This window comes from Coregonus clupeaformis, chromosome 18 (genome assembly GCF_020615455.1).
Source record: "Coregonus clupeaformis isolate EN_2021a chromosome 18, ASM2061545v1, whole genome shotgun sequence".
NCBI classification, from domain to species: Eukaryota; Metazoa; Chordata; class Actinopteri; order Salmoniformes; family Salmonidae; genus Coregonus; species Coregonus clupeaformis.
Genome location: NC_059209.1, coordinates 29,339,194 through 29,351,384, shown reverse-complemented (window position 1 = coordinate 29,351,384; position 12,191 = coordinate 29,339,194). Strand labels below are relative to the sequence as shown.

Below are 12,191 nucleotides of genomic sequence, written 5' to 3'. Positions count from 1 at the left end.
GGTTTTGGAATACCTCATGATAAGCTGCAGACCATACTATTTATCAAGATAGTTATCTAAATGTTTCATATCTGTCTATTTACCACCAAACTGATGCTGGCACTAAGACCGCAGTCAACAAGCAGTATAGGGCAAACAAGAAAATACACATCTAGAGGCGGCGCTCCTAGTGGCCAGTGATTTTAAAGCACGGAAACTGAAATCCATCTTAGGATGCGACAAAACTCTAAATCACCATTATTCCACACACAAAAACACATACAAAACTCTCCCTCGTCCTCCATTTGGCAAATCTGACCATAACTCTATCCTCCCGATTCCTGCTTACAAGCAAAAACTCAAACAGGAAGTACCAGTGACACGCTCAACACAGAAGTGATCTAATGAAGCGAATGCTAAGCTACAGCACTGTTTTGCTGGAATATGTTCAGGGATTCATCTGATAACATTGAGGAGTTTAACACATCAGTCAGCTTCATTAATAAGTGCATCGCATCGTCCCCACAGTGACAGTAAATACATATCCCAACCAGAAGCCATGAGCTGCTGCTTTCAAGGTAGCGGGACACTAATCCGGACGCTTATAAGAAATCCCGCTACGACCTCCAACGAGCCATCAAAAAGTCAAAACAGGACCCTAGTCATAGACTGTTCTCTCTGCTACCGCACGGCAAGCGGTACCGGAGCGCCAAGTCTAGGTCCAAAAGGCTTCTCAACAGCTTCTACCCCCAAGCCATAAGACTCCTGAATAGCTAATCATGGCTACCCGGACTATTTTGTATTCGGCGCATGTGGCAAATAAAATTTGATTTGATTTGATCCGACGCTCATCGGATGTGGCAGGGCTTGCAAACTTTCACGGATTACAAAGGGAAACCCAGCCACGCGCTTCCCAGTGACGCGAGCCTACCAGACGAGCTAAATGCCTTCTATGCTCGCTTCGAGGAAAGCAACACTGAACCAATCTCTATTGCACTCCACACTGCCCTCTCCCACCTGGACAAGAGGAACACCTATGTGAGAATGCTGTTCATTGACTATAGCTCAGTGTTCAACACCATAGTGCCCTCCAACCTCATCACTAAGCTCAGGAACCTGGGACTGAATACCTCCCTCTGCAACTGGATCCTGGACTTCCTGACGGGCCACCCCCAGGTGGTAAGGGTAGGCAACAACACATCCACCACGCTAATCCTCAACACCGGGCCCCCTCAGGAGTGCGTGCTTAGTTCCCTCCTGTACTCCCTGTTCACCCACGACTGCATGGCCACAGACAACTCCAACACCCTCATTAAGTTTGCTGATGACACAAAGGTGGTTGACCTGATCACAGACAATGATGAGACAGCCTATAGGGAGGAGATCAGTGACCTGGCAGTGTGGTGCCAGGACAACAACCTCTCCCTCAATTTACATTTTAGTCATTTAGCAGATGCTCTTATCCAGAGTGACTTACAGGAGCAATTAGGGTTAAGTGCCTTGCTTAAGGGCACAGGCAGATTTTTCACCTAGTCGGCTCGGGGATTAGAACCAGCAACCTTTCGGTTACTGGCACAATGCTCTTACCCACTAAGCTACCTGCTGCCCTAATTTCAGCAAGACAAAGGAGCTGATCGTGGACTACAGGAAACGGAGGGACACGCACGCCCTCATCCACAATGACAGGGCTGTAGTGGAGCGGGTCATGAGCTTCAACTTCCTCGGTGTCCACATCACTAAGGAATTATCATGGTCTACACACACCAACACAGTCGGGTAGAAGGCACAACAACCCCTCTTCCCCCTCAGGAGGCTGAAAAGATTTGTAATTGGCCCTCAGATCCTCAAAAAGTTATAAAGCTGCACCATTGAGAGCATCTTGACTGGCTGCATCACTGCTTGGCATCCGACCGCAAGGCACTACAGAGGGTAGTGCGGATGGCCCATTACATCACTGGGGCCGAGCTCCCTGCCATCCAGGAACACTATACCAGGCGGTTTCAGAGGAAAGCCCTAAAAATGGTCAAAGACTCCAGCCACACAAGTCATAGACTGTTCTCTCTGCTACCGCATGGCAAGCGGTACCGATGCACCAAGTCTGGAACCAACATGACCCTGAACAGCTTCTAGCCCCAAGCCATAAGACTGCTAAATATTTAGTTAAATAGTTAACCAAATAGCTACTATCTGCATTGACCTTTTTACACTAAATGTTGTTACTGTTTATTATCTATCCTGCTGCCTAGTCACTTTATCCCTACCTATATGTACACATCCACCTCGTACCCCTGCACATCGACTCGGTACTTACCCCAAGTTATTGTTACTCATTGTGTATTTATTTATTCCTTGTGTTATTCTTTTTCAATTATTTCTGTATTTTTGTCTTTGCATTGTTGTAAGTAAGCATTTCACTGTTAGTGTACACCTATTGTTTACGAAGCATGTGAAAATTGTCTTCGAATTTTTATTTATTTATATGGAGAAAAAAATACAAATAAAATAATAATAATAATACTCAGATAAAAACGGAATTAGGTTTTAGGGTAGGGACGTCCCAAGGATCCCGTATAGCAAGGATGCCGGATAGCACTAACCGGAGAGAAAGGGCTTCACCTCAAAGTGTGTCGGAAACGAGTGCTGCTAGTGCTAACGAGAACGTCGATTTGGTGCCAAAGAACGGCACATCTTCAGTGGTATGGCAGTATTTCGGCTACAGGCAAACCGATGTCAACCAAATGCAAGTGTTGTGCAAAAAGTGCCTCAGAGTTGTGGCGATAAGAGGCAACACAAAACATTTATTCAATCATTTGAAGAAGAACCATTCCCTACCTACGTTAAGCAGGCATTGATTGCTGATGCGTTTTCGAGTGTAATGCCCTACGAAAAAACATCCCGCAGACGCAGAAATCACAGAGGCTATCACCTATCTATCACATTCAGTCAGCAAAGATGGCTTCAAGAAGACAATAAACAAGCTGGACAGGAGATACACACATTTCTCCCAAGTCGCCATCCCAACACTGTACACTGGACCCAGAGACATAAAAATGGTATCCACAAGTTCATCTGATTCTGGGGAATTCCGAAGTATGCATTTAAGGGAGAAGTTGATAAAGGCCATTGCATTGAATGACTGGACCAGACTCCAATGTTTCAGACACAGGCTGCACCTTGCAATTGGTAGGCTGTGTTACATGTTAAGGCACTTTGACTTTTAATTTATATTATAATAATGATTGAGCCTACTTATACATAAATTGCAGATTCATAAGCTTCCTATTGCATTTGTAGCCTATAGCTGCCTGAATAAATAATTAACTTAGGTTATTACATTTTAGTCATTTAGCAGACGCTCTTATCCAGAGCGACTTACAGTTAGTATAAGAACTCAATGGTAAAATAGGAATGTTATTTATTTATTAATTAATGCTACGCTTATAGTACACTAGATTTAGATGATCATGTTAAAAATGAATGTTTGTTATTAAGTAGGTGTAATAATCCTATTATCATATGTATAACAATTGTGGAAAATATGTTTCATTTGGTTTTGTATTCAGTTAGCTCAGTATGTATTAATTCATTTGACCTCATTTTATAAGTGATGTTCTCTACCCTGACACTTGTATTAACCATGTTTGATGGAATTACCAAGTTTTCACCCAAGTGTTTGGAAAATCGCAACTCATAAATCACAATATCTGCCTTTTTTTCTATTTTTTTTGCTATTAGATATTTTGTCCAAATATTCCAGCCCTATAGTGCATTCAATTTGCCCAGGGGCCATAGGGCTCTGGTCAAAAGTAGTGCACTATAAGGAATAGGGTGCTATTTGTCACACAACTAAGAGAGTGGACTTGGTGTCCTGCAAACCAGACCAGATGAGGAGAGCAGCCAGGCCTTTCAGGCCTCTGAACAGCCTCCAAGTTATGTTCCCATGCACCCACTGCCCATGGAATGTAACAACAAGCGCCAACAGATCAGTTGTCTTAGGCATGTTTGGTGCCTGCCGTGAGGAGTCTTTGTTCTCCCTCTAATTTCCCATAAGGCTGGGATTCAAACCACATTTCTCCTTCGTCTGAACATCTTTCCATTACGTTGGATGCAGTAATTTGAACATTAAGAAGTGTACTGCACACAGGCTTTAGGATAAGTGTGTGCTACGATGGTATCTATCCTCAGAAACAACCATCTTAAACAACTTATTTAGCTTACTTTGTGTCAAGCGATCTACTGTAGATATGTGAATAAGGAAAATAAAAAGGAAAGGGTAACAGCATTAACAATTTATTTTATTGTCCCTGGCTGGTCTGGCTCGCTACCTGCCAAATACACTGACCGCTTAGTGCTTCTCCAGACATGTTCTTGTACTAAACCTTAGAAAACATTATTCAACAGAGGTGAAATCATCAACAGAACGTGCTGCCCCATGATCTATTTCAGATAAAAGAGCAACATGGATCCAAAGTTGAATAAAATAAAGTGTTTTATGAATTGATACATTTGGTATTTTGTCACTTGGACATCTGGAGAAAAAAAAATCTGGTGAAATAAATATGACTGTATAAAAAATAACAAACTCACTTAAAAAGTTTGGCAGCACAATTCCTATGATATACTACTGTGCTAGCAAAGGGATGGGAGAAATGTTGGAAAGGTTTTTTCTGATGAGGCACTGTAGCTGTGGATGGACTCCCGGAGGAGTAGCATGCTGTATTTCTTCAGCATTGGTATGTATAGTGCATCCTACAGGACACAAAGTGTGCTAAAGAGAGACCACCCAATCAAGAGGGAAGTGCCATTAAACCACAAAGCTGTGTTGTAAAGCTACTCTTTTCATGTGGCACATGCATGGCAAAAAATAGTTTTTGTTCCTGTGAACTCTGCTCTAACCATTTAGCTAGCTGCACAATCTTTAATGTGGGCATAGCGCAGAAGTGTTTATCCTCATGGACCTGCTTCACTCCATTCGCTGGATCATTACCAAATCCTGTATTTCAAACCAGTTTCTGCACTCAAGTGTGACAGTTCAACTGAGGACATAGACCAGATCAGTGAAGACTGCATTGGAGTCATAAGCTGCACTTCTTGACGTGTTCTGCGCCTAGCCTACAAAACCCCACAGGGCTCTAACTAAAAGCAGGAGATCAGAGATATATCTGGAGGGGCTGGACACGGGACATAAACATGTCTAAAAATTCGGTCTGATTTATAGATCAAATAGGTCTGAGCAGCAGGAGCCTTAGCAGATCAGGGGCCGTATGTATCAATCGTCTCAGAGTAGGAGTGCTGGTCTAGGATCAGGGCCCGTATCCACAAAAGCATCTCAGAAAGAAGTCCTCGGAATCCTGTTAAAACCTGTTTTAAGACTAAAAAACCTCCCAGCTCAGAGTAGGTTTAAGGATGATGTTAACACACTGCTCAAACACACTGAGCCAGGAGTAAAATCAACTCACAAAAGTTTCTCAGCTGGTAATCACGACAGTTTGAGGTACCGCAAAGGAAAGATAGTGATGACGCTCATTGACATTGTTGCAAATGGGGAACAACCAATTGCGATGAGGCATCACCAGCTGTGAACTTTATAGCACGCTTCAGACAACCACGGTGTATGTGGCTGTACATCAAATGTTGCAATTGTAAAATGTTTGACCAAATTTTTCGCCTGACACGATCACTTTGCCTACTCTTAATGATGCCCTAATATATTGGCATGCAGAACCTTTTTTTAAACCAACTCTGAGCGTTGTTAAAAGCTAAATTTTTACAATATTACCATTATCAACACACTCCCCTTTAACAACTATAAATAGCTTTAGCACAGTACATCAAGTCACTTGCCAATGATTTTGCATACAACGTTTGGAAGGTCTATCATTTTCATTGAACACAATCGAAGTTAACATACAGTGCATTCGGAAAGTATTCAGACACCTTTACTTTTTCCACATTTTGTTACGTTACAGCCTTATTCTAAAATTGATTGAATTAATTTTTTCCTCATCAATCTACACACAATACCCCATAATGACAAAGCGAAAACAGGTTTTTAGAGATGGTAGCAAATGTATTAAAAATTTAAAAAACAGAAATACTTATTTACATAAGTATTCAGACCCTTTGATATGAGACTCGAAATTGAGCTCAAGGTGCATCCTGTTTCCATTGATCATCCTTGATATGTTTCTACAACTTCATTGGACTCAACCTGTGGTAAATAAAACATGATTTGGAAAGGCACACACCTGTCTAAATAAGGTCCCACAGTTGACAGTGCATGTCAGAGCAAAAACCAAGCCATGAGGTTGAAGGAATTGTCCGTAGAGCTCAGAGACAGGGTTGTGTCGAGGCACAGATCTGGGGAAGGGTACCAAAACATTTGTCGGCAGCATTGAAGGTCTCCAAGAACACTGTGGCCTCCATCATTCTTAAATGGAAGAAGTTTGGAACCACCAAGACACTTCCTAGAGCTGGCCGCCAGGCCAAACTGAGCAATCAGGGGAGAAGGGCCTTGGTCAGGGAGGTGACCAAGAACCCGATGGTCACTCTGACAGAGCTCCAGAGTTCCTCTGTGGAGATGGGAGAACCTTCCAGAAGGAAAATAATCTCTGCAGCACGCCACCAATCAGACCATTATGGTAGAGTGGTCAGACGGAAGCCACTCCTCAGTAAAAGGCACATGACAGCCCGCTTGGAGTTTGCTAAAAGACACCTAAAGGACTCTCAGACCATGAGAAACAAGATTCTCTGGTCTGATGAAACCAAGATTGAAACTCTTTGGCCTGAATGCCAAGCGTCAAGTCTGGAGCAAACCTGTCACCATCCCTACGGTGAAGCATGGTGGTGGCAGCATCCTGCTGTGGGGATGTTTTTCTGCGGCAGAGACTGGGTGACTAGTCAGGATCGAGGGAAAGATGAACGGAGCAAAGTACAGAGAGATCCTTGATGAAAACCTGCTCTAGAGCGCTCAGGACCTCAGACTGGGGCGAAGGTTCACCTTCCAACAGGACAATGACCCTAAGCATACAGCCAAGACAACGCAGGAGTGGCTTCGGGACAAGTCTCTGAATGTCCTTGAGTGGACCAGCCAGAACCTGGACTTGAACCCGATCTAACATCTCTGGAGAGACCTGAAAATAGTTGTGCAGCGACGCTCCCCATCCAACCTGACAGAGCTTGAGAGGATCTGCAGAGAAGAATGGGAGAAACTCCTCAAATACAGGTGTGCCAAGCTTGTAGCGTCATACCCAAGAAGACTCGAGGCTTTAATCGCTGCCAAAGGTGCTTCAACAAAGTACTGAGTAAAGGGTCTGAATACTTATGTAAATGTGATATTTACATTTTTTATTTGTAATACATTTGCTAAAATTTCTAAAAACCTGTTTTTGCTTTGTCATTATGGGGTATTGTGTGTAGATTGATGAGGGAAAAAAACAATTTAATACATTTTTGAATAAGGTTGTAACGTAACAAAATGTGAAGGGGTCTGAATACTTTCCGAATGCACTGTAAGCCCCCAAGAAGCCTTCAATTGCCCAATTTAGAGGCATGCCTAATTTAGGCATCTTTTTTTTAACAATGTGATGTTGCACTCCAAAATGATAACATGATGTAAGTCATTAAATATTTGAAAAACATGTTTATTTATTAGCCTAGTGGCTATAAGTATTTAGGCTATCATGTGAAATAGGCCTCATATGAAATAATTGTCAAAAGCGCAAGAGATTATGTTGCATGTAACCCTAGATTATTTATGGATTGATCATATAGAAATATCAACATATTATTTGAACAACTCCAAAGCAATTGCATGTGGCGCAGGAACCACTGACTCACTGACTGAATGTTTCTATTATCAAGACACCTGCTGGTAACTCTTAACTGGTTAAGACACCTCATGAGGTCTCCTAAATATCTGCCAACTCGGTGGGACTTATGACTAAAGAGGCTTCATGCATAACCTTCTGAGCACTTACGACCAATGTTCTACTCTGAGAGGCTTGGATACGGACCCTGTCCATGCAATCTTATTTATTGTGATCTAAAAGGCATACCTGATGCTCAATCAGCACTCCTACTCTGACACACTATGCAGATGGACTCAGATCACAGTGCTATCAGAGTGCTATAGCGTACCCTGTTCTCCAGTTCAGAAGGGAACTTGGTCTGGAAATGGCAGACAGTGCCGCTGGTGTAGTCTCTCTGGATGAACACTTTGGCAGCAATAGCCGCCTGCTGCCTCATATCCTGCAAGCTGTGAGTCTGGAAGGAAGGAAGGAAGGAAGGAAGGAAGGAAGGAAGGAAGGAAGGAAGGAAGGAAGGAAGGAAGGAAGGAAGGAAGGAAGGAAGGAAGGAAGGAAGGAAGGAAGGAAGGAAGGAAGGGGGCAAACTGGCTTTAGTTGAAGAGCTCAGTGAGGATTTAACACATAATGAATACATGTTTAAGCTGACAGCCTAGATGTGCACAACAGGCAATTTGGATTTCAACCATAAACAAATGATTTAGGCCTAATAGTCAAATAGATTTAACATCTATTGGCATGAAGTAGCAGGAACAACAACCATATCAACAAGCCTCATCTATTTGATTAACTGACAGCCCTATTCTGTATACAAAATAACATGGCTGCCATTTAATAACATGGCTGCCATTTTTGGCAGAATGAAAAACAGATGGCAGTTTCCTGTTGCAAAGATTACAATGCAGTGTGGACTCTGATTAATAATGAATGTTAACAAATGGAGCACTGTTGAAAACAAAATGTGTAGCCTACGCATAACGAATAAGACTAGGCTATGCTTAAACACTAGTAAGAACAAGGAAACAAATGACATGGAACACTGATCTATGAAGTGAAGACAATGAATTAGGCCGGCTAACGTTAATCATTCATAATCCTATCCTGTTTTATAATGGAAGCCACTACCAGACTGGGAGACCATCAACCTCAGTGGAGTAGGAGGGATGGCTTGCTTTCCGGATGCATTCCAAATGGCACCCTATTCCCTTTATAGTGCACTACTTTTGACCAGAGCCCTATATGGGCCCTGGTAAAAGTTGTGCGCTACACTACATAGGGAATGGGGTGCCATTTCGGACACAACTTCTGATTCATTATTAGCCTACAGTGTGCTGTGCTAACAGGATATAATGTGTGTCCTTCATAAACCATACAGTAAGTCAGTGTCTCAGACTACTGAAGCATAAGTCTTAGGAACAGGATACAGCCTAGATGATCTATTACGCTCATCACAACTTTGTTTGGTTATGGATAAAATGTCCTCAAAAGTTAAACTAACTTTGTCTGTCTTCCATTTAAGATTTAAGCCCTACAGCTATTATGTGATAATCCATCATTCTGACAAGCTGTTTTAACACTGGTCTCTGGCTGTTTCTCAGACAGCAGGAACAGATAACATCAACTCTAATCTGACATGTTTATCTAGCTAGGTTATCATGATTTATCCAAGCAATTATGTTTTAATTGGTAGGAGAGTAGGAGTAGCTAGCTATAGCCATTTCAGGGTTATTTTTTCTGAAGGAAAAATCTATTAGCTTTAACATGCCTGAGAAGCGAAATAGGCTAATATAGTTTCATGAAGTGCTTCAATTTGTAAGTCGCTCTGGATAAGAGCGTCTGCTAAATGATGTAAATGCTTCCGTGTGTGTGTGTGTGTGTAAAGGTATGACACACAAGCTAGCTAACTATAGTGTTATTGTGAAGTACGCATAGACATGCTTAACCCCGTCCTGAGAGTTTTGATAAGCTAAAGTATGCGAACACAATCAAATCTCTACTCTCATATGCTGACTTGTCTACCCTACAATTATCTACAAGGTGGGGCAATGAATCACTGCAATTGCATTGTAGCTAATAAATGAATAATTAGGGCAAACCTTTTCAACAGAGGAATGAGGGAATGTATTATTGTTTCATCAAATTTAAAGTGGTACTAGTAAATGTCATTAGCTAACTCAACTTCAAGAACAACAGAAGCATAATTCAGTTATAAATGTGTTGATTAACTAGCTGACTATCCAGCTAGATAACATTTGCATTTGTCAAAATGGTTAGCTAGCTAGCTAGCAGCTCATCTCGCTATCTGCCTCACACATTCATTAGGAAAAATAACACCAGAAACGAGTTAGATAATACAATTTCATACAAAACAATTTAAAATCCAATCATATCAAAGACAAACAACGCCCCATCTTTAGTGAATTAACTAGTTAGCTAGCTATTTACATGTCGATGTTAGCTAACGTTAGATAGCGGCAAAGACAGATCATATAAGGCAGACCATCGATATACATATTATTAACACGCAATCAATTGTAAGTACACAATTGATTGACAAAATGGGCATAGTCATATACTGCTAGCGAGGATAATTGTGATTAAAACAACTGATCACAAAATTCCTTACCTCAGCCATGTTGCCAGCTCTGTTTACTTTCCGTTAGCTGAGTACCGCTACTAATGTGTCTGGATACAAGTTCTCCAATTCACAAGGTTCCTGACCGGCAAATTCATATGCACTGAATTCTCTACTTTCTGTGTGAGAATAATCAACCAAAAATATCTAATTTGCTGTCAAACTTTATTAATCTTACATTTAGAGTGAGCATGATTGGAAAAATGAAACAGAGTTTGAGTGAATTTTCTACGTTTTCCAACTACCTCTGGTCCAGGGCATCACGAACTATGCCCTGCCCTGTAGCTACTCTCAACTACTCTCCAACCTGTACGTGCGCTCTGGGATCCTTGGGTTTCTTTCATTATTTTAGGCTATCGGGTATTACTGCATAAGCCTACACAGCCAAATAGCCTATACAGCCAATCGCCAAATAATGCTTTTGGGAAGGGCAGCAAAAGTTATCATCAATCCATGGAGTTAACGTCAAACCACGGAGGCAAAAAGGTCATTGTCGAAGTTTAATTCAATAAGACAGATAATAAGCTGCGAAAGGAGAGTTGAAAATAAAGAGAAGGGAGGGCCAGAAAAGTAATATTTGGAAAGTATTTGGTGAAGTGGTAAAAGAGGATTATAGTAGTGCCGGTTATGTTCTGTGTGATGATTGTGAGGCTCTATACAAATTCGACAGTCACAAGACGGGACTTCAAATGGGCCTATGGCATGTAAAGGGAACTGTAGCCTACTGTTTAGATGGGTTAAATGGAAACTGAAATCTGGACATTGACTAACCAGAATAACCTACTGTCTTTTGGCAAATTCCAAAGTCCCCTGATAATGATAGTCCTGTGCGAATCGACATCCCTGTGTATTGAGAGAAATATCTGAGTTTGACAGGTGTTGCTTGCAGTTTGGTTATACGTTTTGTGCGAATGAATTGAACATCGCCAAATGCATTTAAACAAATATTGCGCCTCTGGAATAATGGACATTCTGTGGTAATAAATACATAACCAACTTTCTCAATTTATACTAGTCCCGTGCGAATAGGGCCATACCCTTAATAATAACTCCTGCAGAATAAAACATTTATTGCAGTAAAATTATATACCAAATGTAGGCAAAATTTGGACTTGGGAACAGGAGTGGAGAAATATGATTTGTTTATTTCTGCATCTTGAGAGAATGCAAGGCAAAGTTAGATACCATCTGTAGAGGTGCTATTGGTCAGATTATTTTAACTAATTATCCAATCAAATCATGTTTGTTGTGTATTCCCATTGTGATTGGTCCCTGAACCCATAGGAAGCCATTTTGAAATATATAAACGCCTCCTTCATTTGTCTATCTGTAAGCATTGGTTTTATGGTTAACAAAAAAGAAGCAGTTTTATGAACTTCCACTGTCCTCCAAGAGTTGCTGAATTTCATTCTCACATCAGTTTGCTCCTCAATTTATACATCTTGGTTGGAGAGATATCCCCGCTACTCCAATGGTTGAGTCAATCCAGAGATTTCTCAGCTACAATAGACCAGCAGCGCAGTCAAACCAATCGATTTGTATAAACCTGTTAAAAAGTGAAATCGCTGGGCTATTTGTGTGTGTAACCAAATAGTGATGTCACAGAACACTAATCTAATAGACACAATCTAATTTGAGAGATTAGGGGCATGTTATTTTTAGCCTTTGATGAGAAAATAAAGGCCTCGTTCTAGTCATTAGTAGGCATGAGGAATTTTCATGATGGATTAGTGAACTGCAGACCAAAAGAGCTGTTTTTTGCCAATACGACC

General features: G+C 41.4%; 1 protein-coding gene across 2 annotated transcripts in view; it reads right to left on the bottom strand.

Annotated features, from left to right (window-relative positions):
* LOC121530674 (golgin subfamily A member 7) overlaps nt 1–10,679 on the bottom strand; it is a 31,004-nt gene extending 20,325 nt beyond the window's left edge. Inside the window, exons 1-2 of one of the 2 annotated variants that reach the window (XM_041835815.2) lie at nt 10,411–10,679; nt 8,119–8,244 (exon numbers count right to left, since the gene is read on the bottom strand). In XM_041835815.2, coding sequence (XP_041691749.1) covers nt 8,119–8,244; nt 10,411–10,419 — 135 coding nt within the window. In that variant the 5' untranslated portion in view covers nt 10,420–10,679. The remainder of the gene's footprint in view (nt 1–8,118; nt 8,245–10,410) is intronic. The other variant, XM_041835814.1, reaches the window with a different exon arrangement.
* Between the last annotated feature and the right edge of the window lie 1,512 nt (nt 10,680–12,191).